Source organism: Periophthalmus magnuspinnatus, chromosome 23 (genome assembly GCF_009829125.3).
Source record: "Periophthalmus magnuspinnatus isolate fPerMag1 chromosome 23, fPerMag1.2.pri, whole genome shotgun sequence".
In the NCBI taxonomy this organism is placed as follows: domain Eukaryota; kingdom Metazoa; phylum Chordata; class Actinopteri; order Gobiiformes; family Gobiidae; genus Periophthalmus; species Periophthalmus magnuspinnatus.
Window position 1 is genome coordinate 14,937,825 of NC_047148.1, and position 27,932 is coordinate 14,965,756.

The 27,932-nt window shown below is 39.2% G+C and overlaps 3 protein-coding genes across 5 annotated transcripts in view; 2 read left to right on the top strand and 1 right to left on the bottom strand.

The window, feature by feature from the left end:
• Positions 1–18,920, top strand: part of grip1 (glutamate receptor interacting protein 1) — a 31,109-nt gene extending 12,189 nt beyond the window's left edge. The window contains exons 2-25 of one of the 2 annotated variants that reach the window (XM_055231694.1): positions 6,950–7,030; positions 7,878–8,013; positions 8,113–8,258; positions 8,361–8,444; positions 8,528–8,603; positions 8,690–8,835; positions 8,938–9,085; positions 9,157–9,326; positions 9,639–9,776; positions 9,866–10,015; positions 10,241–10,427; positions 10,540–10,685; positions 10,970–11,050; positions 11,265–11,334; positions 11,814–11,959; positions 12,043–12,187; positions 12,540–12,679; positions 12,769–12,966; positions 13,063–13,213; positions 13,888–13,999; positions 15,158–15,268; positions 15,343–15,459; positions 15,570–15,716; positions 15,797–18,920. In XM_055231694.1, the coding sequence (XP_055087669.1) occupies positions 6,950–7,030; positions 7,878–8,013; positions 8,113–8,258; positions 8,361–8,444; positions 8,528–8,603; positions 8,690–8,835; positions 8,938–9,085; positions 9,157–9,326; positions 9,639–9,776; positions 9,866–10,015; positions 10,241–10,427; positions 10,540–10,685; positions 10,970–11,050; positions 11,265–11,334; positions 11,814–11,959; positions 12,043–12,187; positions 12,540–12,679; positions 12,769–12,966; positions 13,063–13,213; positions 13,888–13,999; positions 15,158–15,268; positions 15,343–15,459; positions 15,570–15,716; positions 15,797–16,069 (3,299 nt within the window). In that variant the 3' untranslated portion in view covers positions 16,070–18,920. The remainder of the gene's footprint in view (positions 1–6,949; positions 7,031–7,877; positions 8,014–8,112; positions 8,259–8,360; positions 8,445–8,527; positions 8,604–8,689; positions 8,836–8,937; positions 9,086–9,156; positions 9,327–9,638; positions 9,777–9,865; positions 10,016–10,240; positions 10,428–10,539; positions 10,686–10,969; positions 11,051–11,264; positions 11,335–11,813; positions 11,960–12,042; positions 12,188–12,539; positions 12,680–12,768; positions 12,967–13,062; positions 13,214–13,887; positions 14,000–15,157; positions 15,269–15,342; positions 15,460–15,569; positions 15,717–15,796) is intronic. The other variant, XM_055231693.1, reaches the window with a different exon arrangement.
• A 3,171-nt stretch (positions 18,921–22,091) lies between these two features.
• lsm8 (LSM8 homolog, U6 small nuclear RNA associated) lies at positions 22,092–23,280 on the top strand. The gene is made up of 4 exons (XM_033989717.2): positions 22,092–22,259; positions 22,456–22,496; positions 22,951–23,078; positions 23,163–23,280. The coding sequence occupies exons 1-4, from the start codon at positions 22,229–22,231 to the stop codon at positions 23,251–23,253; spliced, it is 291 nt and encodes a 96-aa protein (XP_033845608.1). The 5' UTR covers positions 22,092–22,228; the 3' UTR covers positions 23,254–23,280.
• A 429-nt stretch (positions 23,281–23,709) lies between these two features.
• On the bottom strand, positions 23,710–27,838 carry tymp (thymidine phosphorylase). 2 transcript variants are annotated; one of them, XM_033989988.2, is made up of 11 exons: positions 27,761–27,838; positions 27,573–27,639; positions 27,307–27,429; positions 27,037–27,239; positions 26,808–26,906; positions 26,469–26,598; positions 26,286–26,404; positions 26,056–26,218; positions 25,753–25,977; positions 24,891–25,031; positions 23,710–24,810 (listed from the first exon to the last, which is right to left on the bottom strand). In XM_033989988.2, the coding sequence occupies exons 3-11, from the start codon at positions 27,422–27,424 to the stop codon at positions 24,659–24,661; spliced, it is 1,350 nt and encodes a 449-aa protein (XP_033845879.1). In that variant the 5' UTR covers positions 27,425–27,429; positions 27,573–27,639; positions 27,761–27,838; the 3' UTR covers positions 23,710–24,658. The 2 variants fall into 2 exon arrangements, with proteins under 2 accessions (XP_033845879.1, XP_033845880.1); XM_033989989.2 differs by lacking the exon at positions 27,573–27,639 and having other exon boundaries at positions 24,526–24,810; positions 27,761–27,833.
• Positions 27,839–27,932: the final 94 nt, after the last annotated feature.

A 27,932-nucleotide genomic window follows, 5' to 3' on the forward strand; every position in this document is an offset into this window, starting at 1 on the left:
TGTCATTTTGGTCCCTCACCATAATTGACAAAGATACTGTTCACTGTTCTGTATGTACAATGGACATAAAATGACTATAAATCCATTGCAATTTTAAAAGATTTTTTATAAGCCATATTCACTGAGCCATTGAGCCAAGGTTTGAGTGTGTAAATTTGCACCATTTGTTGCGTGCTGAGATGTTAGATTTTAGTGCAATCTGATACATCACCAAATCTGCACAGAATGAGAAAGCATCATAATAGAGACGAATGTGGGATCAGGAGGAGATTTGAGAAGACTAAATCAATGGGTTAACTGGAGGCTTTTGCAGACTTCCGCTGAAGATGATTGTAGAATTATGCTGTCCAACAACAGATCTTCTGCTTCAGTGCTTCAGCTGCTTGTTTTTCTTTCTTTTTTTTCTCTTTAATAACACTGAAACTGACACTTATGCTGAAACCAACTTACTATTCAACTTTATGCTTGTGCTTGATTTTGTGCTTGATTACATATTTTAAAGGTAGGATATATAGATTGTGTGTGTGTGTCCAGATATGAGGAATCCATGCTCAAACCAAACATGTAACTATTGTGATGCTGATATAGTCTTAATTACAAAAACAAACATGATGGTCAAATTGCTGAGGTTTTTATTTAGTGCTTTGGTTTTCAAGACAATTATCCAATCAGAAAGAAATATGAGCCTCACATGAGCCTAACATTTTGGTGTAAACTTAAAAGGACTCTCTTCGATCTAGAGCCTCTCTAACTAAACTCCAGCACCTACAGTCAATCATTAATCGGTGCTAGTGCAATGAGTGAAATTTGGAAGTTGTTCTGTCCTTTTCACATGTGGCAAGACCAGACAATGAGCAAAATGTGTTCACTAAAGCACTGGCAGCCCACATTCAGTTGTTATTGTAGTTCTTTTTTATACTAGTAAGAATGCAGGCTCCTTACCCTCCCTTTAACAACCTGGGGAATTAACCAGCTATGGTAATGCTAAAATAAGATAATAGCAGTAAAATAATTTTGACCATAGATAACTCTTGGATGTTGTAACCATGTGTTTATTTATTCCTATAGGAAAGCCTTGGCCCCACCTCCATGTGTGACTGTCCCCTTTTGACATTTGAGACCATCATATTCATACATAGGCCTACAGCCCATCCGCCTGCTGTCTTGTCCGCCGCATGCTGGTTGATCATATTACACGTTGAATCATTGTGAAATGGGCTGGAATGTTATGTTAGAAGATACATAGCACTGTTCGCAAGAGAAGCCACGTGTTGTGTGGAATTGTTGACATGTAAAATGTGCTAATGAGAGCTTTGAATAGAACCTGAATTAGCACATGTTTTTAAATGAAGGTAGATTGGGTAAATGGGGCATTTTAATTTAGACAAAATAAGGCCCTATTTACATTTTTTGAATGTACAAAGCACCTTCATTAGTTTCCTGCGAGCTGTTTGTCTTGCTGTGAAACAGACAAGTACACACCCACCTTCTTTTTAACCATGTGTCAGTGTGCTAGACTGCCTTTGAGGCCCACATTCTTATTTTTACCATTTGATTTTATTCAAGCCCATGAACAATGGCGTGGTCCATAATGACAAATCTGCATCTTAATTAATCTGCATGTATCCCAGGGCACATTTTCTTCGTTATTTGAACATGACTTTTAATTAGTTAATTTGCAGAACAATGCCTTTTCCATGCACCAATTCTCCAGTACTGAGGATTTAAAGAACATGGGCTGTATTTATAAAGTATAATTTCATCAAACGTTTGGAAAACATGAGCTAAATGCCATCACTACATTCAAAGTAGGTCAAGGGGGTTCAGTGATTTGCCACAAGATGATCTCAAAGCAAATTTAACTGGAGACCAATTGTTTTACGATAGTCATCATCTAAAACATCTAAAACATGAACTGTGTTTTTTTAATAATCATTATCAAACCATATTGCCTATGCCTATTCTAAATAATACACCTCTTTGTATGGGTGCATTAATATCCTATAGCAGCCATCCTCCTCCTGAAAATAATTTGCCTCTATTAACGCAATGAATGACTGTAACAAGATGTGCACCAAATTGGGTTTGGACAAGAGCTCATGTCACCAGATCTTGTGAGGTAAAATTGTCATAAGATTGTGCACATTTAAGAAAACATATATTTTTTCTGTGTTTTTAGACAAAGACAGTTTTGGTGTCAGGCTAAACTTGTGACCTGAACTGCACAACAGATTTATGATAAATTATGTCAAAATCTCTTATTTCTTTCACTTGGAACCAATCTTGTGACGTGTGATGCGTCTCTTGTGGAAATTGTATCTCATTCCATCCCTGTGATAAGTACGAATGCAACAATATAGTTGTGATACCAACACTTTTAATGGCTTAACTATCTCATATGAATATTAGTGTCACTGCATCACTAACTTTCGCTAGACTAAAACTAAATTATAAATCTTTTAAAGGAATAGCATTCTCGTTATCATGAGATTTTCCATTGTATCACAATAAATATCTTATAGTCAACATTGTAACAGATATTAAACCCCATCCACTGAAGATGGGCGGTGCTGCAGTATTGGGCTGGTAGATTACAGAGCATCGGCCTGTCTGCTCCTCACACACATGTAAACTTGTCAGTCTGACTGTGATTGTTCACACTAATTAAAGGTTAGCACATCCTTCCTCTGAGCAAGTGAGTGGAGTGTTATTAGCGCTTCATGTGGGAGCGCTCTGATGGTTATAGATAGTTATAGCAGAGTCTCACATACAGAGACCTGTGAAAACCGTATGGAAACAAACTGCTGAGTGCTTATGACAAATCATTCCTGCAAGTTCCAGTTTGTGCTGAATTGCTTTGCTGTTTGTGGGTACAAATGAGCATGTGACCATGCCTCTTTAATCTAACCACTACGCAGGTCACACTCTCCCCTCAATTATTCATCAGCCTGTTTCTATGGCAACAGCTGGAGCCGTGTGTTACAGAGGTGGATGACTGATGGTAGTAGGGCCAAACACAGACATGGATGAATGTATCACATGACTTAATACTGTTACTGTACAAATGTTTCGACTCTGACTGAGAGGTCATTGAAGTGCTGTTTTTGTTAAATTTAGTTTAAAGCCTGGTCAAGTAAAATATGCAAATATGACCACACAGTTAGCATTTAATATAGGGCTTTGTGATAGAGATCTGGTGGTACTGCCAAAAAAATCTAAACTTACAACCAAATCATTTCTAACGTGAGCATGATACTGAAAAAAGTTGACCTTTCCTGAATAGTTTTAGTAGCCTATGGTCTTTATACCAGAGCGAGTGTAAAACAACATGGTAATATCGAAGAAAATACTATTATTTTGTGTTGAAAATTTGATTCTTGTGGATGTGTGAGTGTGTAAGAAGGTTTTACTGCAAAGAGTTTAGTACATTTACAGAGATCAATCTTTCATGAATGGTTTATTTTTATCTTTTTGTAGTTCAACAATCTACACTAGTGTTTCCTGCTGTGTGTTTCCGAGCTTTGTCCAGTAGGGGGCAAGAGAGATCAGAGGAGATGCTCAAGAGAACAGCAGACAAGCCTTGGTCATTTTCTCCAGCATTTGTGTGTTGGGATATGCGCAGTGTTCAGTGGATGTACACAGATGTTACGGTAACATTTACACTAATATCTACTCTCACTAACACTAATCCACATAAATCTGCTGCTGGAATACTGACCTACATGTTCGACCGGCTCACCACCTGCACCCTAACTCAACCTCGGCCAATCACAGCGCACACACAGCGCTCTGGGTCTTTCACTATTGGCTGTGCACTGTCAAACAACTACTACTACTGCGACTAACACTCCCCTTTATGACCTTTTGTTATTTGCCTGTTATATTAAATACTGAATGCACAACAAGGATTTTAATATGAATTGCTGCGGAATGTAATAAACTTGGGAGATGACTCTCTCTCCCCAAGGCCTGGTGATTACTCAAAGATTGCTTACACATTTCAATTCAGAGCCTCAAGGACAGACCCACCCGGACACTAATATCTCGCCAAAATGAATATTTGCATAGTTTTCTATTGCGTGTTACACTGGCATTTTATCAGTGGCACAGCTTTCAATAATTTTGTATTTTGAGAAGAAAAAAAACTCCCAAAAACGAACAATAATTTAAAGCCTGACACAAGTATTTAGTTGTGAGTTATAAAATACAATGATATGATTGGTCTATGTGAATTTCCTTTGAAACATGTTGTTGATATTATATCCCATGTAAACACAAAAGTATTGATTTCAAATGGGCATCATTACCACTGTGTTGCACCATGTAGTTTTTCTGGTCTAGCGTAAATATTTAATGATGAGGCTGAGTCACAGGTCAGATCTGTGGAGAGACGAGCCAGCCCACAGTAAGAATCCATGTTATTCAAGTCCTATTTGAGTGTAACGTTATACTGTGATGTGGAGACAAGCAGGCAAGCTAATGGACCACTCACCAGGACAGTGACAGTGGCTCAGTTGGTAGAGCGTTTATCCACTGATTCAAAGAAGGTTGGCGGTTTGATTCCCGTTGTAGAGCGGTCACATCCACTGACCCACAACTTGGCGCTGTGATTCCAGCTCCCACAGATGAATGCTGTCGTTGTGTCTTTGGGCAAAACCACCTCGTGTATAAATGGGTGAGTGCCTTGAAGGTGGAAAAGCACGTTGTAATAAATGTGACCAAAGTTACAGAATGCAGCTTTAAGTTAAATCAGAAATAGTCACATTTTATTGTAATTGCTGTATGGCCTTGGGCTCACTGACTCACTGACAGACCTGGGCTATATCTAGGCTTAATAGGCCTTTACAATAGATGTTGATTGGTTTGTGTGTTGTTTTTTCCCCCCCCAAGATTTAATGCATTTGTCGTAGCGGGCCTGTTGAAAAACTGTGTGTGTGTGTTTGGCCTTGGTGTGATTTGTTGATCCTTTGACTCTGCTCATCTCTCCCTCGTCAAATTCACTCTTGATTTAGACCATTGTTACACTACTCACCACTCAGTTCATTTAATCCTTCAATGTTTTCCCCTCTTAACTGTGCATTAGTCCATTTGCGCGACCATTTCCTCTTGTGTATATCCTATCCTCCAGCTGCACCGGCCCATTATAGCATCAGCGGGCTACAGCAGTCTTCTCCCCATCACTTCTCGTTTGTCCCTTCTGCGCATACTCCGACCCCCACCCCTCTCCGTGCCTCCTTTTCCCCTCTGCTTCGGTTTCATGGTGGAGCATCACATCTGCAGCGCGCTCATCCACTCATACTTACACACACATACACACACACACACCAGGCTAGTGACTCGGATCGCTATGGTTCACATTTAGTACTTTCATAATGGTCTGAATTTGAGGGGTTACCTGTCCATCGCTCCAGGAGAGAGAGGAGAGGACGAAGGTGTAGTTTGTGACGGCGGCATCTGCATGGAGCTGCAGCGGGGGGAGGCGACGCTCGGCTCGGCTTCATCATGATCGCCGTGTCGTTTAAATGTCGCTGCCAGATTCTGCGCAGGGTGAACAAAGGTAGAAACTCAAATGTTCACGTACGAGCGTGTGTATGGGCGCTAAGCTGTCGACATTGGAGCATGTTGTGTTTATTAGTGATGCCAGAGACTCGCGCGCGTGTGTGTTTGGGTGCCTGCACGTGCACGTGTGGAGCTGGTGTTAAACGCGCTCTCCTTGGAGGGATCGGGTCGATGGCCGCTGTTTGCTTGAGGAGACCTTCAAACTGACAGTGGCACAGAAGAAAGAGGCGGTGAGGTGTAAGGCTTTGCATCTAATTTTCATGAATGTAATATTCATGGTGTGGATTAACAAGAGAGAGTCAGATGATTGGAGGAGAAAAGAGGCCACTCCGCGTGATGCTCAGGGTCGAAGCGCTGGAATATGACCCCTGATCATTTACTTTTCCGTTTTTTTTGATACTTTTGACGTGCGAAAAGTTTTGCAACTCACGCTGTTGTTGCTGTCTGTCTAAAGCTGAGATTTAAGGCAACAAACTGAGTTAGTTACAAAAATGATCAATATTACACATGACGATCTCTTAAAGATATGCTTCATGACATGTTTTATAATATTACTCTTGCTACTCTAGGATTTCCCTTATATGTATGTTAATTATGTATTATGTTTGAACACAACCTTCAACAGAACTATGGCTTCTTTATGCATATTCATATAATATTAACAATACTATATATAGCTTAATGTTCCATGAAGACAACAATCTGGATTGAAGGAATCTATGGAAATGGCAATGGCTCTATCATCACCTCTGGTTTGCTATGCATCTGCCCATGTGCAGTAACATAATATAAAATTTAAAACAGTGATACAGGGTGTAACTTTGACACAGTCAAAAGTAGCAGATCTCAAATCCTTTTATGCAGAGCTTAGTTAAAGTCTTTTTACACCTAGCCTGTGCATTGCTCCATAAAGAGAGTACTATGTGGTTGTATAGTGTAGATGAGACAGAATGAGAGAGATGCTGTTGTCCTACATCTGGAGGAAGAGGAGGAGGAGGCTTAGCTTTCATCTTCGGTTAGCTACAGTCTGTGTGCATGTGTTTGTGCATGTGTATATTTCCATTGTGCTGCTGGATTGAAAAAACAAAAGCTGTAGATATTCAGCAGATTAGCACCAAATGGGGCCATATCATATGGTGGAAAATAGGAGACCAGAATAAAAACAATTATGACCTCAGGGTGGGTCATAGACATTTGTAGTCGACAAACCCAAACTTTTTTCAATTAAACAAGAAAACAAAACAAAACAAGATTTAAAGGTTTAACTTGATGGTGCCACACCAATGGCACCAACCTATTTATACACATTTCCAATATGTTCAAAGTATGGTACATTAAATGTGTACCTTTGTGATGAGTAAAGAGCATTTTTCTCTTCTATTTGTTGTAGATGAAGGGCCGTACACCAAACACTCAGGGGGGTCTAGACCTCCGGATGGAGTGCTGGCTATCAGGAGGCAGAGTATACCAGGTAATGCTTGAATTTTCAGTTTATGATGCCTGTTTGGCCTCTCTTTGATTCAAACACTTTATTTAATCATGTCTGATGAAAATAACTCCACCCAAAATAGCTCTTACCCTCCCAGACAAAATACCTGAAGAAGCTGCATGTTTTTACAGCTTACCTTACGCCCACCTGGAGCCAGTGTCCTACTTTCAACATGTATCTAAAAGCTTAGTTTTATGTAAAAAGGTGAACCTCTCTGCATTCTCATGGGGAAGCTGTAACAGTAAAATCTTTGAATGCTCCAGGAAAAAAGTAACCAAAAATACCTTCTAACTGATTCCCCTTACTCTGCTAATCTAATATACTAGAATTATACCTATAAATAATTATGCAAAACCATCCAGGCAGATAGACCACAATGCACTAGTGTCGCTAGACTTGGAATAAGTCGTTTCGGATCATACTCAAAGATTCAAATTCATCATAAAATGCAAGTTGCTGAATTAACTGTTTCCTCTCCTAACCACAGGCAATATGCTCCTAACAGAAACAATAGTGTTTCTAAAAAAAGCAAGCAAATAATGACACATGCTAATTTATAATAATATTTTAATTCTTAAAATTGGACACATATGTTTTGTTGTTGGCTTGTTCAGAAACATGTCTTACTTATTTTAGTCTGTTAAATATTTTACGTATTTGATGAAAAATGTATGCACGTTTCTTTATCAGAATTTTGTATTCATTTATTTCTCTGTTCTGAAAGCAATAACATCAAATAACATAATACATACATTTTTATGCATTGTTTTGATTATGATGATAAATCCTCTATTCTGACATGTTGCTTGTAATTGTCCTTGTGGTTCAGATGAGTTTCGCGGCTGCTCTGTTGTGGAGCTGATGAAAAAAGAAGGCACAACGCTCGGTTTGACAGTTTCTGGAGGCATTGACAAGGATGGAAAACCACGAGTGTCAAACCTGAGACAGGGAGGCATTGCAGCCAGGTAACATGCATTCATATGTGTATTATTTAATTTTGCTATTGAAAGCTCATCTTTTGTTATGCATTAAGCCAAGTTGTTGAATAATAACTTTTTGCATAGGAGTGACCAGCTCAATGTGGGTGACTATATTCGCTCTGTCAATGGCATTAACCTGTCTAAGTTCAGACATGATGAGATCATCAGCCTTCTCAAAAATGTCGGGGAGCGAGTGGTTCTGGAGATTGAATATGAATTACCACCTGTCTGTAAGTACCGCTAAGTACTGATTTCTATTGTGTGACTATGATAATGTTAAAGCCAGTGTTGTGTACAGTGTGTAACTGTGGGTGTGACGCTGTGTGTTGCAGCTGTGCAGGGCTCAGGTGTTATGTTTAAAACTGTTGAGGTCACACTTCACAAGGAAGGCAACAGCTTTGGCTTTGTTATCAGAGGTGAGAAGGGCACTGTGAGGTGGACCCTGCATATTTACTCTGGGCTATTTAAAGACGCTCATGACACAGCTTTGTCTCTTCAGGAGGGACTCATGAAGACAGGAACAAGTCTCGGCCTATTGTCATGACCACAATCCGACCAAGTGGTCCTGCCGACAGGTGTGTGAATAGTCCCTGTCAGGTGTTGTTCTGTGCCCATGTGGAAGATGAAAACACTGTCTCTCTCTCTCTCTCTTTCTCTATAGAGAAGGAACCATTAAGCCAGGCGATCGATTGCTCAGCATCGACGGCATTCGTCTCCATGGCAGCACGCTGTCGGAGGCCATGAGCATCTTAAAGCAGTGTGGGCAGGAGGCCACTCTCCTGATTGAGTACGATGTGTCTGTGATGGGTCAGTAATTAACATGCTACTTATGACTATTTCTGTTCTGTCACAGATAATGATGGCTCTGGTTTAGAAGGAGAAAAACAATATTTTGTGACTTTTTCACAGACTCTGTAGCCACTGCGTCAGGTCCCCTTTTGGTAGAAGTCGCCAAAGCCACTGGCTCCAGTCTGGGTGTGGCTTTGTCCACCTCTATGTTCTGCAATAAGCAAGTCATCATCATTGACAAGGTCAAACCAGCCAGTATAGCTGACAGGTAACAGACTCACACTTGTCCCGCCAATATATATTTGTTCTTTATGTTTTGATTGTGAATGTGTGTTATAGATGTGGTGCTCTTCATGCTGGAGATCACATTTTGTCAGTTGATGGAAAGTCAATGGAGTTTTGTTCTTTGGCTGAAGCTACTCAGCTGCTTTCGGCCTCTGGTCAGACGGTTCGCCTTGAAATACTTCCCCAACACCAAGCCAGACCTGCTTTGAGTGCACCTCAACAAGGTAAATCAGGATAAATTGTGTATATGCATACACATTGTGTGCATGCAGCATGTCAACAGCCTCTAGTCTCACTTATTAAAATTGTGCATTCAAAATCATATTTGATTTACATACAATTTTATTTAAACAGTCCTGCATCTTTCAGGCAAATAAAAAAAACAATTGTAGTGGTCACATACACTCCTGAATAATTCGAAATGAAATAAAGGATTACATAAATGATATGTAATCGTTTATAAACCCGTCTTTCCCCTTGTCTTAACCAAATACCCTCCTCTATGTGTCAATGTGTATGTATCTGTATGTATTCAGTCAAGGTGCAGCGTAGTCCCCGCCCCTTACCCTGGGAAACTGGAAGCTCCACCCCTTTACTTCCCCCTTACCACTACAATACGTACCACCCTGACCAATCTGGTGCCAGGTCGCACAACCGCCATACAAACAATCCTCGTATGTCTTCATTTCTCTATATTTCTTCAGTGTGCTGTTTGTTATGACAGAGCCAAATCTCATTAATATAATTTTTTCTGTATTTTTAGCCCTTAGTCACTCATTCTCGCCTGGATCCATGTCAGCCTATAGTCTGTCATCCCTCAACATGAGCACTCTGCCCAGGAACATGTATCCCACAAGTCCACGGGGCACACTCATGAGGAGGAAGGGCAAGAAGAAGGACTTTAAGAGTTCATGTACGTGTTTGAAATATTCATGCGTTTCAGGCAAAGAATATTTTCCTCATTTGAAGGAATTGGTATAACAGGTCCATTATAGCTATAATGCAATTAAAATCAAAATACAAAATCTTTGAATAGGGAAAGGTCCTTCAAGTTAGGAAGGAATCGTTTTCCTGAAACCCATGAATACATTTTTAAATCAAAGCTATCAGCTTTCACTAACTATATGTCCTCTGCCAGTGTCGCTGGCGTCCAGCACGGTGGGCCTTGCTGGTCAGGTGGTTCACACAGAGACCACTGAAGTGACGTTGCTAGGTGACGGAATAATGGGGTTTGGTTTGCAGCTACAGGGAGGAGTTTTTGCAACAGAAACACTATCTTCTCCACCCCTAATTGCCTACATAGACCCCGATAGTCCAGCGGAAAGGTAAATGCACCTAATCCAAATGCATTTCAAAACTGTCAAACCTTATCTGCATTTTAGTTTTTACACATTCTGTACTGTGTCCACAAAATTAAGTCTACATTCAATTTGGTAGGTGTGGAATCCTGCAGATTGGTGACAGGATTTTGTCCATAAATGGAATTCCAACAGAGGACTCCACATTAGAGGAAACCAATCAGCTGCTCAGAGACTCGTCCATCACAGCTCAACTCACTCTGGAGATTGAGTTTGATGTAGCAGGTTTGTTTTTCATATGTTTGTACTGCGCCACTGTCTGTCTCATATTGTTGTCATATGCCTCAAACATGTCAGAAATGAGTCACTCACTATCACTGTCACTATTGACAGAATAAAGGAACAGCTGAGCAGTAGTCACAATAAACTGTGCACCATATGACGTGTAGGCTGTAATCCACAACTCTGTTTCGGTTTCATTATAGAATAAAATCTGTTATTTATTTTGCAACCGTATGCATGTGGTGAAAGAATAATTTGACTTATGTGTGACATTTTTAAACTTTCAGAGTCAGTAATCCCCAGTTCTGGCACATTCCATGTGAAACTCCCTAAAAAACCTGGAGTTGAGTTGGGAATCACAATCAGCTGTAAGTAAATACTCAAAACCATAATAGATGCATTTTACTCTAATTATGAGAAAGGCATATTCATTTTCCCATGGGAATTACACAGTTTGCTCTTTAAATAATAAATAATGCCTTTAGATACTTATTTGCACATTTATTTTTAATGGTTATATCATCAACCAGCAGAAAAACAACTTTCTGATTATATATAAGTTATATGTCTGTGGTTGTGCAGCTCCGTCCAACAGAAAACCTGGTGATCCTCTGATCATCTCCGACATCAAAAAGGGCAGTGTGGCTCACAGGTACGCAAACAGACCCACAGATGCACATATACACACGTTTGCATGCTTTGTAGGAACATTACACTGAATATGTTGTTGATCTAGTATTTTACTATTCAAAATTCCTCCATGAAGTGCCTGTGTTTACTGATTTCAATCCCCGCAATGTGACACACACACACATCACAAATTGAGACTCAGCTGTCAAATGCGTTGCAGAAAATATGAAACAAAAAGCCTTGCTTGTCTAGTTTTACCTCTGTCAAGGACGTAATTCAATTGGTCTGTCAGACTCCAGGAGAGCAAAAGCATGTTTTTTGTCCTTTTTTATCCAATATTTTTGCTGCCTTATATATATATATATATTCCAAAAAATACATTAAGCTTCTTAGTTAGTAAAGCATTAATATATACTATAATGTTTTCTGCTTGTTTTCAATAGCTTTTTTTCTAAATGAATGCTGCTCTTCTAACAGTAAATGTGGGGCATTGTGTTTCAGGACTGGCACATTGGAGTTAGGAGACAAACTGCTGGCGATTGACAACATTCGAGTGGAGAACTGCTCTATGGAGGAGGCTGTTCATATCTTACAACAGTGTGAAGAGTTGGTCAAATTGAAGATCCGCAAAGATGAGGACAATTCAGGTACTAATTTTAACTTTGAGCGAGAGTCATAGTCCTCAAAACTGTACCATGCATGGGCTGATTAATTTGATAATGTTTTCCAGACGAACAGGAGGTTTCTGGCAGTATCATCTACACTGTGGAGCTGCAGCGATATGGGGGTCCACTGGGCATTACCATTTCAGGCACTGAGGAACCATTTGACCCCATCATAATCTCTTCACTCACCAAAGGGGGGCTGGCAGAAAGGTTTGTTTATTTTTTATTTTATTTATATCTTTATTTGATATGGAACAAAAAACGTTGTTGCAACTGATGGTTCCCACAACAGAAATACTGTAAAATGCACAGGGACATACGGTACATACAACACAGAACATTAACAATAAAACCTTCATTAATCCAAAAGTGATGAATACTAAACCAGCGATATTGCCCTCTACTGGTGACAAAAATACAACTTACCTAAATCTCTACACATTTTTTGTAGTACATTTTAGCATACAGCCCAATTAAAAAATATTTAACATGGAAGTTAGATTACCTGAAGCAACTATTACATGGCTGTGTCCTTAACCTTGTATGTCACTGTACTCTGCAGGACTGGGGCAATCCATGTAGGAGATCGTATTCTTGCCATTAACAGCAGCAGCCTCAAAGGCAAACCTCTCAGTGAAGCCATTAGTCTGCTGCAGCAGGCCGGGGAGACAGTGACACTGAAGATCAAGAAACAAGGAGACTGTATGTCCACTTTTGCACAAAATAATGTCCTTTTTCATTTATATATATATTTAATAATGTGGCAGATAACTTTAACATCTCTCTTATAGTGTCAAGTCCAAAGACATGTGTAATTGGCCCCGGTATAGGAATAGGACTTGGTCAGGAGAACCACGATGGAGAGGAGGAGCCTGTAATCACAGTGGTCCCTCCATCAGGTCAAAGGTCATTTTGTAATCTGACCTCTGTAGACAGTGCAGTGGAATCATGGGATGGCTCCAACTTGGACAGCACTTTCACCAGCCCAGGTAAAAGCATCACTCCACACTTTTCTAAGATTTATTTTCAAAGGTGTATTATTTTTACTGTACACGTTCTAAATTGTTTTGTTTATTTGTTTTCAGCCCCAACTTTTCAGTCAGCTCCATTTGGTTTCCACGAGTGGCGCAATGCAAAGGTAACAAACAGCCAGTCATCGTCCGCTACTCGCCAGAGAGTCAACCCTCTGTCAGATTTGGGTCTCAGTGACGACGACTGGGACCATGCACCACTTGGGTAAGGCACAATAACTATTTATACATTCAATACAGTACTGTTGAGCTTTAAAGGGATGTGATTTTACAATTATTTCCTTTTTGGTAATTAAAAACACTTTAAACTGACACAGGAGTCATTTTACATTCACTCAATCATCTGAATTTTTTTTTTGAATTTTTTCTTTAATTTTTTTATTCCTGATTCCAATATTCCCCATCTCAACCTTCAATGGTCCTTTATGATCAGGGCCTTATGAGATTACACCTCTCTTCTTTCTCTTGACACTAGTTTGGTTTTTCATTGTCTTCTGTTTCTTAGTGTTAGGAACGCACTTGGGAATTTTTCCTATTACTCTAGTTTAAAAAGTAACAAGATTCTTCCTACTTTCTTTGAGCCACAGACACAACATACTAATACCAATGTCTTTAAGAAAATAGCCAATTTAACAGTAATAATACGTCTCTGTCTGCAGAGCATATAACCATCCCAGTGGTCTAATCAGTGACAGCAGGTATCCCACTCATTTTGACTTTAACCCCCCTCTCTCACTCCTGTACCTCACAGCAGCTCCCCTCACAAGGTTGACCTCTGAACCCTAAATACACCTGGGTCCCCTCAACACCAGCATGACATGTCCACTCCCATTGGCTGTGACTATGTGAAACTGTGATTTAATACATATCTTTTTGCAGGTTCAGCGTTGCACATGATGGGGCAGACCCAGACCAGGAGGAAAATTTCTGGTCCCAAGCATTAGAGGACCTTGAGACCTGTGGCCAGAGCGGCATACTGCGAGAGCTGGAGGTGAGTTGCTTAACAGACCAACATGCCACTCTTGTTGATAGTTCACATAGTCACTGGGTTGGATATGGTCAATTACCCATATTTTGGTTGTACCTGCTTCAAAATGGTAATTATTGTTAATAACACAGGCTTTAAAAATAGCATTAAAATATTCAAACAATGCTTTGTAATTGTTGATATTGTCTCAATGAAAAATAAAATGCACAAAACAAAAATTTTAAATCAGGTTGAAAAAAAGAAATGGCTCCTTCTCTTCTAGGAGTCTGGAAAGGAGACGGACCTCCTCAGTCTGGTATCCTCTTTTCTCCTGACTTACTAATCGCTCCTCCTCTCTTCATAGTATATGGAGTTTTAGCTTTGTAAAACACAGGACATCTTAGTTGAATGTGACTCTAACCGCACCCTGGCAGCAAGCAAAGCCCATGGTGACGTCATTGTGATATTTGAGTGACATCACCCAGCTTTCAACAGTCACGTTGCAGAGTCATGGTGCACCGGGCATGGCAGTTTGAGCAAGGCATGCTGGGAAAGCTTGTGCAAGGCCTGATTGGTAGTTTGTTTTGCCAGTCATATAGCTGATCTGTCGGTCATGCATGCATCCAATGAATTTTTTGAGCATTTTTTGAGTGATATGGGTGAAGCTTGTACAGTTAGATTTTTAGATTAACACCTGTAAAATACAGTTTGTGCTGTGGATAAATAATCCACATAATACAGCACAGCATGTTTGATGACTACAATCTATTACAACGAGTAATATTGTTAGTGAGATTATGTAGTGGGGATATATTAAATATATAAAGCAATATTTTGCAAAGAGATGTCAGAATAAGGTCTTACAAAATAATAGTTTAAATTGTTTACATTTATAATAAAGTTTTTACATTTAATTGTAATCATATTAATTTATAATGAATTAATTATAGTATTAACGTAAAATCATTGTATATTATTATCTAAGAATTAATAATATAATAATATGTTCTTTAGATGCGATATCACAGAGGACCAAAACTAGTTGGATTTTAGTCTAATAAAAATTGAATTACAGTTGCTGGTCAATATTTTGAGTTCATGTTACTTGGGAACAGAGGACATGCAGTTTTAAGTGTTTATTTATTTATATTGATTTGACCGTGTGCTGAATTGCTGTTATAGGCCACAATCATGTCAGGCTCAAGCCTCAGTCTGAACCATGATCCCACCCCTCTGCGCAGCACACTGGGACGACAGGCCAGTTTTCAGGAGCGCAACAGCTCCCGTCCACAAGTAACCCTCATCAGAGTTTGCATAATTGGTAATATACAAACTTTTTGGATTAACTCGGTTTTACTTTAATTCAGGTGAGTGCGCGATCGAACACGTTGCCGTCAGACCCTCAGCGTAGAGCTTTTGCCATGAAGAAGATGCGTCAGGAGGTGAATGAAATCCTCAACCAGAACCCAGTGGAACTCCATAAGGTACAATATATCAAATGTTTTGCAAACCTTGTTTTTTCTGTACTAAGATAATATAGTGTATTTTTGACATATGATTTACATAAATATGTGTAATGTTCCTATTTGTGCAGCTGACTCTGGAAAAGGTGTCAGATTTGGATGACTTTGGATTCAGTGTTTCGGACGGTTTGTTGGATCGAGGGGTCTATGTCAACAATATTCGATCAGGAGGCCCAGCAGAGCAAGCTGGACTCAAAGCCTTTGACCGAATATTGCAGGTAAAATATTTTGGCAAATCATAGCCACAGTATAAACTAGTATTCTTTACTCATTACTTCTATTGTATTACCTTGTTTAGATTAACCATGTTCGGACCAGAGACTTTGACTGCTGTCTTGTAGTCCCTTTGATCGCAGAGTCCCCAAACCGCCTTGAACTCGTCATCAGTCGAAATCCCACTTCTGTCATGACGAATCACAGTGACAACACATCTTTGTCTCCACCAGTGAGTACCAACATCGAGCCCACTGAGCTGTCAATCAGCGGAGAAGATGGGCCAATCAAATGGAACCAACCTGGGGACAGTGTGGGGGCAGGGCTTGTGGGGCAAGTTAATAATAATTCCTTATAGCATTAAAAAAATACACACATATAATATATTACTGAATAGAACCAGTTTTCTACATTGACTGGAGAAGTAAACAAGTGGAAGATGAAATACGAAGATGTTTTGATCCATTCGTACTGGTTCAGAGCGGACCATTCATGGTGCTACACACTCTTTGGAACTGCTACCACTAAACATTGAACTGCAGAGGCAGCCTGAAAGCACATCGAGGGACTGTTGCAACTATTTGCCTTCTCACTGTCCAGTTTAAAGTTATAACTGGAAACCAGAGTTATTACTACTGAAGCCGCAACATGGCCATGTCGGACTTGCAGGGCTGAGTCGGACTTATGGTGGGGCCTACATAGAAAGGTTTACAGTACTACTGAAGCCAGAGCCTCAATGAAAAGTGAAAAAGATAGGTGTTTTTGGTCTGGTAACAGGGGTATGGCTGAAAAAAGCCACAACTCAGAAACTTGTTTCAGACCTTACTGTGCCACAGCAGCACAAACTCTGGTGGGACTGCTCAAATGTGTTGATTAATATACATTGCCATGGAAATAATGAATGCTCCGATTAGACTCTTCAATGTTATGTTTTGATAACCGTCAGCCTTTAAATACTCCAAACCTTTGTGAATCTGGTATATCTGATAATTCTATAGCAAATGATGAGCAAAATCAAGATAAAAACCAAACACCTACCGTTACTGAAAAAGTTTAAACTGTGCCAACATTAGTTTAAATACACTCTAACCATCATATTAGTACATTAAAACTACATTTTTACAGCACTATATTATCCTACATAGAACACTAATTAGATGATTTTAATCGGAGCATTAGTACTTATTTAAAAAGGAGTGAGTTTTTAAATTGTTTAAGTTGTGTGCCATGAAAAATCTGCAGACTAGACAGTAATAATTATCATGATGATGATGATGAAGCTGAGCAGATCAATAAGATTTCTTTCTACTGTTTACGCCTGTTGGACTGGCCACACTGTGTGTATGTTTGTTGGTGTGTGTGCGCGTGTGTAGCTGTGTGTATGTGATAAACACAAGGCCAGTTTAGCTCCTCTCACATTAATATGTTATCTTGGCGTTATCTTGGCCCTACCCTTCTCCTGTCTCTCTAGACCAAAAGGCAGCCAGGATGATAGATGAGAGGTGTTTTTGAGAGATACAGTGATTGGCTGGAACCAATCAGAAAAAGCTTCCTATTTGTCTGTCTGTTTGTGATGGACACTCAGCTGTTCCAGGAAAGAGAAAGCATGCCCCCACCATGACCTCAGACCTTGACCCTTGGTAATCGTAATTTAATATGCTAATCAATTTGTGTGTTTTTAAATGACTGTGTCAGTTTTGTTTGTTTTCCATTGAGACTCAACCCAAAATATGTAAAATAGACAAAACAATGGTTTAGTCTTGTTGTTGTTCACATCATACCACCTAAGTCTAAAAATCACAATGCATTCACATTAAAGCCACAATGTTTCATAACAAAAAAGACAAACCCTGTTAAAACAGGCAGCCTGTGATTGTGTGTGTGTGCGTGTGTGCATGTGTGTGTTTGTTTGTGAGTGGTGTCCTCATATTTGTGCTCTTACCACAGTCTGAACTCACTATTTAAACTGGCCTTCTCTGCTTTATCCTTAAGAAATCCACCTCCATGTCTATAAGTGCTCTACTTGAGGGCTAATACTGAATATAGCATCACTTTTACATTATATGTACTGTCCAACTTTCTGTAACCTCAATCAAGAAGCACACCTCTAAAAATATCATGCAACTCAGCAGACACAGGGCTACAAAGAGCCATAGACAAATAATATCTGAAGACTGCACAAGATACAAAAAGGTTACCATACTACTTGGAGACTTGACTATGCAAAACTGTAGTACCAAGGTGTAAGTTAAAAGACCCATAAATAACTTGTTAAAAAGAAACCACCTCATTTATGCTTAGCTTGTTTTGACTAATTTTAATATTACTGTTGCTGGTTTTTGTTCTAGAAATTAAGAAAGTTTTGCTTCAGTATATCCATGACATATACGGACAAAGTACATCATTCTGTCATGTCATGACATTGCATATGGGCACACAGTCTCTACATACATTGTACATCTTTGTATTAATAGGAATCCAGGAGTTACACAGGGCTAAACCTAAATTGTATTCAGCACAAAGAAAAGTTAACAATTGGTTTCTCTGAATATATTCATATCTCAGTTCATATCTGCAATTTTCACAAATAACTTATACCATTAATGTATATGTTTATTTTCAAATTTGCAGCATGACATTAGCAAGGTATAGCTCAATAGGCTCTTTTTAAGTAGTGGGTTGTTCTGTTGTCTTTTGTCTACAAAAGATGTCAGGAAGTCGCCATTTGTATTTTCTACAGAGTTGAGTGATCAAAGCCATACACGCTATGTCTGTGGGATGCACTGGTTGTGTGTTTTAGAGCATCATAATTAGTTATGTGTGTGTGTGTGTGTGTCTGTGTGTGTCTGTGTGTGTGTATGTGTGTGCACGTGCATGTGTGCGTGCGTGTGTGTGTGTAACATTGCAGATATTTGCACTCAATGATTCACCTCATCAGGATGTCCACCCACGCGCACACACAGACACACAAACATGCATTGCACTGCCATTTATAATAGTGGGTCAGATTGTGGGTCCATGTAGCTTCACCAACCAACCAAACTGTATTTTTATTTAAAGGAACAGGGATGTTGTAAAGTATTTTTGTACAAATTTAATACTTTGGTAGCATGATGTTCCTGGTGTTGTGTCCTGTTGGGCTCCACTGCTCTCTTTCACTCCCCTTTATATGGACGACTACTGAGCAACAATAAAGATGAAGAAATGCCAAAATAATAGAGTGTCATCTTTAATTTGTATATTTTCACTATTCTCACACTTCTCTTGTCAAGTACCACAATGTATATATGTATGAAAAGTCTAGATTTACAAAACAGTATAGCCTTCCACCAGGCCCTGTGGTAGAGCACTGTTGAACTTTCACTGAGAAATATTAATGAAAATGTGCAATTTTATTTATTTTTTAGACTGGGGGCTACACTTAGGCTACCTACTCTATGATGAAAAATAAAAGACTTTAAAAAGGCTTTGATGTAGTGACTGGACTATCCACAGGATGGAGGCAATGCAACAATGAAGCTTCTGAGGCCGGAGATGAAGTCACTCGGTGCTCTGTTAATCAGCCTGTCTGTTCAGTGTATGATTAATCTGGTCTGGTTCAGTGTGTTTGGAGCGTGTTGCCAGGTACGCTGTTTTCCCGCGGAATTGGGTGTTTTTTTTAAGAGCTGCCGCGGGTGAAAACTGTTGTCCGCAGGTTTGGCCAGAGATGCAGAAGCAATGAGAGCTACAAGAGAAAATGTGCAGAACATAACGACTGGACGCGTCGTCGAGCCCCAGAGAGCTCCCCAGATATACAAATGTCCTTTTTATTGATAAAAAGTTATCACTTGCTTTCATTTGGGGCTAGGAGGTCTGACATGAGAAGAGGTGATGGAGAACCTCCATTATCTGTCAGGAAACATGTTTTTGCAGGAGTAAGTGAATGGACCATCAGAACAGATACTACTCTGGGGAGTGGTGTTTTTTCCACAAGGCTGACTGAGAGAAAATCCAGAAGCTGTGTGAAGAAGCTGTGGTCCACATCAATGACTCTAATAGCATAGACCAGATAGGCAGGACTACACCAGTGAGTGCTGTTTGAGGAATAGCCAGGAGGATGGGGGGACCTGTGGGAGTGGGACTAGCCTCTTTCACCTCAGAGGAGGATTCAGTGGTGTCAGACTGTGTAAAGCAGAGGTTATGGCCAAAGATTTTGCTCTGATAACCTGTCAGAAATTGTGAAAATGATAACAGAGAGAATATCTTGATGCACTAGAGAGGAAGAACAGCACAGGCTGTAATGTTGATTCATTATTTACTATAAAGCAAATGACAAGGGTGCTAAAGACGACAAAGTCAAGAGCTCCCAGAAAAGACCAAATTTGTAACTTAATGTTGAAGAACTTCGATGCGGAGGCACTTAAAAAGTTGTGTTTAATTAGCAGAGTCTGGATTCAGGGGAGCTCTGATGCAGGTGGAAGAAGGCAGTACTTGATCCTTCTAAGCCACGTCAGGCCAATCTATCTTACATTAAACCTGTGCAAGTTCACAGATCGAATGATGACTGAAAGGCTCTCCTTTGAGTTGGAAAAGCGAAGTGTTTTGAGAAAGTAAGCTCTTTTAAGTTCTAGGGGCTCATATTTGACTAATGCCGGACATGGAAGGCATACGTAGACAAGATTGAAAACAAATACAAAAAGGTGATTAATGTTATGAGATGTGTGGCTGGGAGAGAATGGGGGGCTTGTGGCACAGCCCTAAAGGGAGGCTTTAATAAAATATATTTTTATTATGATTGTGTGGCAGCCCCTTCTGTATTAAAATGATTGGATGTAATGCAAGCATAGGCCCTGAGAATGTGTTGTAGTGTTTTCAAAACATCTCCTGTTAGTGCCTTACAGGCCGAGATGGGAGAAATGCTTCTTGAAATGTGGAGGAGGGCAAATAGCTGTAAAATATTGGGTTTATCTCAGGAGTCATGGTGAGTCACATTCTACCAAGGAAATGCTTTTTGATTGCTGGGAGTATAGACAAAGCCAGAGAAACCACTTTGGAAGGGTGGGAAATTTGTTAACTAAGGAGTGCCATGTTTTTGATCTGCAGATATGTCCTGGTGTAGTGTTCTCTGCTGTACCTCCATGGTTACTTCTGTCCCCAGTTGTTGATTGGTGCCACCTAGACCTGAAAAGGGAGGGAAAGGGGAAAATAGACCTTGTCACAGCATTTCATTTCCATATTCAGCAAGAGTACTTTGACCCATATATTTACAGATGGAACAAAAAAACAGACACAGACATCACAGGTTTTAGAGTTGCAGTCCCCACTAGGAGCATAGGTATAAACAGGCATACCGCAGATGGGCTGGAAGTGTACACTGTGTAGATGGTGGCTATACTGGTGCCACTAAAATGGGCAGAGGTTGTAAAGGTGAGTCAGGTACTAGTATGCTCTGAATCAGTTCTTGCTAACATCCAGTCATTTTGATCCAACACTAGACTGGACATCCTGTTTGATATTCTTATGGGTGTTACTAGAATACATCAGTAAGGTACTTGTGTTTATTTTCTGTGGGTGCCAGCTCAAGCTTTAATTAGTAGTAATGAAAAGATGGACAAACTGGCCAAAGGGGCCCTAAACTAAAGTGATGCTGACATGAAAATTAAGAGCAGCAAATCTGAGGCCTAGGCTGTAGCTTGGAGTCGGGTCTCTAAGGAGTGGCAAAGACAGTGATAAGCAGGGGCCAAGGAACAGCATCTATTTCACATTAAATTGGAAGTGAGATGATTCACAGGATACAGGGGGTCACAGTAGGGATGAGGCTGCAATAAAAAGACTTAACAGTATACTGCATCTGATTGGGAAGGAGGGGGCTGTGTGAGGTCTGTCAAGAGGAGGAGGTGACAGTGGAACATGTGTTGTTGTGGTGTAGGGATTATAATGTGGAACGGGCAGTGTTGAAGGAAAGGCTGAGGGATTGGGGGAAGGGAATTCATTTTGAGGAACATTCTGGGTTGTAGTAGTAGAGGACAAGTGGGGAAATCTGTCTATCTATATCCTATGTTTTCCACAGGATACAGATAGATAAGATAAGATATGCCTTTATTAGTCCCACAGTGGGGAAATTCCAATATTGCACCACAGTTAACGAACAGAAGGAAAATGGTACATGCAATAAAACAAGATAATAGATAAATAGCTTAAAATAATTTAAAAAATAGACTTAAAAAATAAACTAAAAATAGACTCTAATGTAACAATAGATTTCCTACCTTTATTTAATTTAATTTTTATTTTTATTTTGAGGGTACTGTTGAATATACTTGATGCATACTCCGGAACAGTAGGTGGCGGTAATGCTCCTTTTAAGATGATTTTGCCAACCGCTGTAAAACAACAAAAAGAAGAAGTTAGGTCGCTGAAACCTAGCATCCTTGATTTAGCTGCCTCTTTATTCATCACAATCTCTGTACTAATTGGCCTCGATTTGTCTAAAAGTGCTCGATTGTAACATAAGCAATCCGACACACCAGTCTAGAAGATGTCCACTGCTCTGGAGAGCTACATAAACCGTATCCTTGAACCTAAGTCCACGCTGTATAATGAATGGATGCTAGTTAGCTTATTCCTGTTAGGCTCAATGCTCAAATTGACATGTTTAAATTTATGTGATGAAAATGTTTTGTGCAGATTGTTATTATGTGTTTTAGTATCTTATCATCAAAGTATTGTTCTGGTAAAAATGTTTTCTTAACCTGGATGTGTCAGGCACTGTGGCTATTGTCACATCTGATGGACGCATGATCGTAGTAAGTTTATTTCCTAATGCATTTACTACATTGCAGGATACATAAGGCTTAATAGACGCATTTGTGTTTGTATGTTTGTGTACCAGTATATCCATTTTACAGTAAAAATGAGATGACTAGAATAATCAGATAACCCAATAAATGGATCTGATTAGTGTGTGTTACATGCACAAGAAGACTACATCCGATTTCTCTATGATGATAATGAAAGGGAAAATGTAAAATTTTAACATGACATTTCAATAATGTGATAACTCTAGAAATCAGATGATGATCAGATTTTCGGTGTGTAAACATAGCCACTGTTTCTGTTCCAGTGCACACTACAGAATACTTATTTAATACTAAGTTACTTTCTACAGACATTCTTTGTGTGGTTCTGCTTGTATTGAACAATATGGTGTTGAACAAAATGGTACAATCTTAAAATAGGCCTATGTCTTTGTGTCTGTAGGGCACCCTGAAAGGCTTTGATCAGACCATCAACTTGATCCTGGATGAGAGCCATGAGCGAGTGTTCAGTTCTAGTCAAGGCGTGGAGCAGGTGGTCCTGGGACTATACATTGTTCGAGGCGATAATGTGTAAGTCACTTTCAACTATTTACACACATCACACTGAACTCTAAATTTCTGGTGCAATACTAGGTTAATTCTTGGGCATTGCAGGGCAGTGATTGGTGAGATTGATGAAGAGACGGACTCCACACTGGATTTAGGAAACATTAGAGCTGAACCATTGAACTCTGTTGTGCACTGACCACGGGAGTGTTTCTGAAAATAACAACTCTAAGGACTGATGATTTAGACAAATTTCTTCCTGTAATCAGCAGCATTGCATTTTTTTGTTTGTTTGGTCTTTTATAAATAAAAGAGTGTCTTCTTTAAAGAGTTTGATAGATGTCTCTTTTCACACTGTCGTTGAATAAAGTCTATCCATTGAACATTATTATTGAGCCAATGTTAAAGGTGCAATATGTATGTGCAAGATTAACTTTATCTCTGGAGACAAGCAAGTGACTAAACTCAGTTCAGTTACAGGTCAGATGTGTGGAAAGTCGACCATGCAGTAAGAAGGCATGTTTTTAGGCATTCCTGAGCAATAAAATAATTATTTAAATTCAAGATAAATAAGTGTTATTATATTCTAAAAGACTTTGAGCAGTGCAATAACATCTCCACCTCCAGTTATGTAAAAAAAAGTAATAATGTAATTAGTCTGAATGAATGAATATTGTTTATTTGAGCAGAGCAGACATAATAAAAAAAACAAAAACAAAAAAAACAGTGTACACCCAAATCCCAAGTTTTGTACAATGCTCAAAAGGAGTAAGCAAAAGTAAAATACTTGTGAGCGCTTACCCCCCATATTTAACTAAGTCACACCATTTAGATTTCATTGCAGTAGCAAACATAGATACATTCCTTCACCATCTGTGAGTGTGTATGTATGTAGTGTGTATGTGTATAACATCCACACATGCCCACACACACCGGGTGTGCGTGTGCATGTGTATGCAAGTAAAGTGTATGTGTGTATCATTCAAACACATGCACATACACACCGGGTGTGCATGTGCATGCATGTAATGTGTGCGCATAATGTGTACGGAGATTAAAGACTCACTAAATTGCAGTTCATACAAAGTACATTGCGGCAGTAGATAATGAATGACAGAGAATTGTTAACAACCAACAAATTGATGAGTATTCATAGTTTTACTATGATCCTTCTTTAGTAGCATAGTTTTTGAATATAGGCGGTTGAATTGATTTGGCAAGTTCTGGCCCAATCTCGACAAAGTACTTATTGAATCCTTCAGCCACTTCTTGCATGTTTACGATTGTCTTATCATTGTGTTTATAATATTCAGCAATGCAATTGTTTTTTGGCCTTGCACCAATGATCTCATTTAATACTTTCCAGAAGCCTTTAATATTGTTTAAGTCCTATAGTAGTTTTTCTTACATTTCCTCATTATATCTGTTAATTTATTTTTATACTTTTTGTATCTAATTTCAGATTCCTTGGTTTTAGTCTTAATGGATTTTTTTATATTAGTCTTACAGTCAACTACACTTAGTTTAAGGAAATATGTATTTTATTGGTGCAAGCATTCTTTGATTACATTATATAATTTGCAGCTGACAGCATAAATTGTGCTTCAAAACCAACCAGGCGGGATAATTTCTTGAACTAAATTTTGTTTCTGGTATTTTGTGTTCTTCTCTGATATGACCAAACTGTTCTGCAGCTGGGCTATTTGTTCTTCAGTTGGAGCTGGTGTCTCATAGTGAAGCCTCAACCAGGGCAAATCTATATTAGAAATGAGTAAGAAAATATATAATTAATAGAACTGAACATAAACAAAAATGTGTCCATATTATGTTCTTTACCCTTTGACACCTTGTCACCCAGCGACACCAGGAGCTCAGCACCTACACTGTGATTAATTTTTTCACCAACAATGGTTCGTCCTGCTCCCAGTTTATGGAGGATTTGGGCCAAACACATGCCATCTATATCCACAACCACACCTGGGACAACAGTACAAAAGTAAGACATCAGAGTCAGGCAAGCACACAAGAAATCACATCAGTCTACAGCAGTCTACAAGTTAGCCATGAATCTGCTAAACATTAAAAAAATAAAAGTAAATCATACACAAGTGACAATGCAGGCTTAGGGAATGTGCAATCAAAACTGCACATAGACTTATGCAGACTTAGTGCAGTTACTAATGGAACATAAGACTGTAAAGGGCTTGTCTGATTTAAAGATCCCCTGATGGTGTATTACTTGTGGTTATTCTTAGTCTCTTATTTATGTTTCAATGGTGGATGTGGCTTGTATGTGGCTTTAAGCTGCAGTGTGTTAAAGCATATAACCCCACTCCCTAGACAAGTTTCTCTCATGGGACACAATAAGGGACTATCTTATCCTAACCAGCAATATTATAGATGCTATCTAACTTTTTTGATACGGTGTTCGCCATTATGGAGATGTTTTGCTTGCCTGAAATGTTCCACAGTATGGTATTCATTTTATTTTTTTAACCTGTAACAAGTCCCCTGCTCGTCTCCCTCGAGATAAACACGGTTAATGCTTTAAATCCATTAAAATAACTAGGAGGCAGATCCCCCACTGTAAAAGTTACATAGTGCAGCTTTTAAATAAAAGCATTACCTATGATAATTATAGAAGTATATAGATTTGACAGTTGTAAATTCCTTAGATTTGAACGTGTTATATAATTACCATTTTTCTGTATCTTCAGTTCAGTGTAGTACTTAGATTTTCTCAGGACTTGATAATAGTCTGTATTTGAACAAAGGTGTTGAGCCATCTCTTTGGCCACGCCTTGGGCTTCTAGCATGGCCTGAAATTTTGAAAGGGCAGCTCCACTGGTCACAGCATTAGAGATTTTAGTTTTGCCCTCTGATAATTTGGATACCTCACCTGTCATCAATAGCAACAGGCCCCCTAGACAAACAAAAATAGTTGTTTACTAAATATCATACAGCAACAAGTAGGAAACCCGCCAGTCTGCCAGTATTTTACCACATGTTGTCACCAGCTCCATCAGGTCATCAGGACCATTCCCTTTTAGTGTCTCCAGGGACTCAATCACCTCTAGACTGTTACCCACATATCGACCAATTGTTGAATTCATTTTGCTTAGGACCGCCACTGTACGGATACCCAAACCATTCCCAGTCTTTACCTGGTGAAAAAAAGCATTTAGAGTTTTGTTTTCATTTCTAATATTTATTGGAGCATAAGATTCAAACCAATGACTCTGCTAGTTCTTTGGCACTGCCTAGATCTTTGTATAGAGCAGCTCTTCCAAACTTTACATCAAGCACTAGAGATGATAAAGCTTCTGCCCCCTTCTTTGAGATAATAGACCCTGCAAAAAAAAAAATTAAGTCCAGTCTTTTTTTTTTTCTTTAATTGAAAGATGTTTTGTGCACCATTAATGAGTGGTAGGCTGTCCACAGTGCTAGTAGCATCTCTTAGAGCGTACAGAACTCTGTCCACAGGAACCAGTGTCTCAGTCTGACCAACAATGCAACAGCCCACTGAGGCCAGAATCTTCTGAATCTGCAATAATTGTATGTGCTTATATATTAAAGACCTTTCTTTCTTTCTTTCTTTCTTTCTTTCTTTCTTTCTTTCTTTCTTTCTTTCTTTCTTTCTTTCTTTCTTTCTTTCTTTCTTTCTTTCTTTCTTTCTTTCTTTCTTTCTTTCTTTCTTTCTTTCTTTCTTTCTTTCTTTCTTTCTTTCTTCTTATTATTATTATTATTTTTTACCTCTGATGGTTTTTTGTTAATGTTATACCCAGGAATTGATTCAAGCTTATCCAGAGTGCCTCCTGTATGTGCCAGTCCCCTCCCACTGATCATGGGCACCTGAAGAGTACACACAAGTAATGCCGCCATCATCATGATATGAATATCTCAGTAGCATTCGATATTGTTTATTTATTTGAATTTCCAAATTTACAGCTACACTTCCAGGAGTTCTAAAAGTGTAATGTACCTTACAGTTACACGCAGCTAATGCAGGAGCTAACACCAGGCTGACTTTATCCCCAACTCCTCCAGTGGAATGTTTATCAACCACACGCCCCGCCCACTCCAAGGGCCATGACATCACTTCGCCCGATGACATCATTCCTCGCGTGAGGTCCTGGGTCTCTCTGTCAGTCATGCCCTTTTGCCAAATAGCCATGAGCATGGCTCCTGAAAAGTTAAAGTTATAACACATAAAAACAGATGTCTTCACACATGGAGTTTGTATGTCACATACCCATTTGACATTCTTGTATTGTTTTGTTTGTAACAGCATTGATGAAAGTTTGGATTTCTTCTGTACTCAACTCCTTGCCGTCTCTTTTATTTTTTATTAGGTCTGGGATGGATTGCATTTTGTCTGGAAGTCAGTTTCACAATCATTCGCAATGCGGGTGAACATACACAGTTGTAAAGAAAGAATATTAGGTGAGGGTTTAGACTTAATAAACACACAATTGCATTAAAAGTTGTAGTTGCGTTATCTAACTACAAGCCACTGACCAGGGACTAATGTTTGCCTTCAAATAATAATCAATAAAACACTGAAGTGGCTTGCATCAATTTATGGCTGTAACAGAAACAGAACATGACAATTATAATCACTCATGATCAAGACCTATTTACCAAAATATGTACACTGTCTTTTTTAGTCTAATATAAAGTTCTATTCACATGAAATAACCACATACCTGATCTGGCAGTAACTGTCAAGTACTATTGAAGCAGTCGACAGGGAAGTAGGACGTAGTTCACAATTGCTGTAATTGCTGTCACTTTTGGACACCGCCTATATCTACTTGAAGGGAGGAGCTAACTACACAGTAAATAGGGAATTTCTGCATAATCACGTGATTTCTCTTA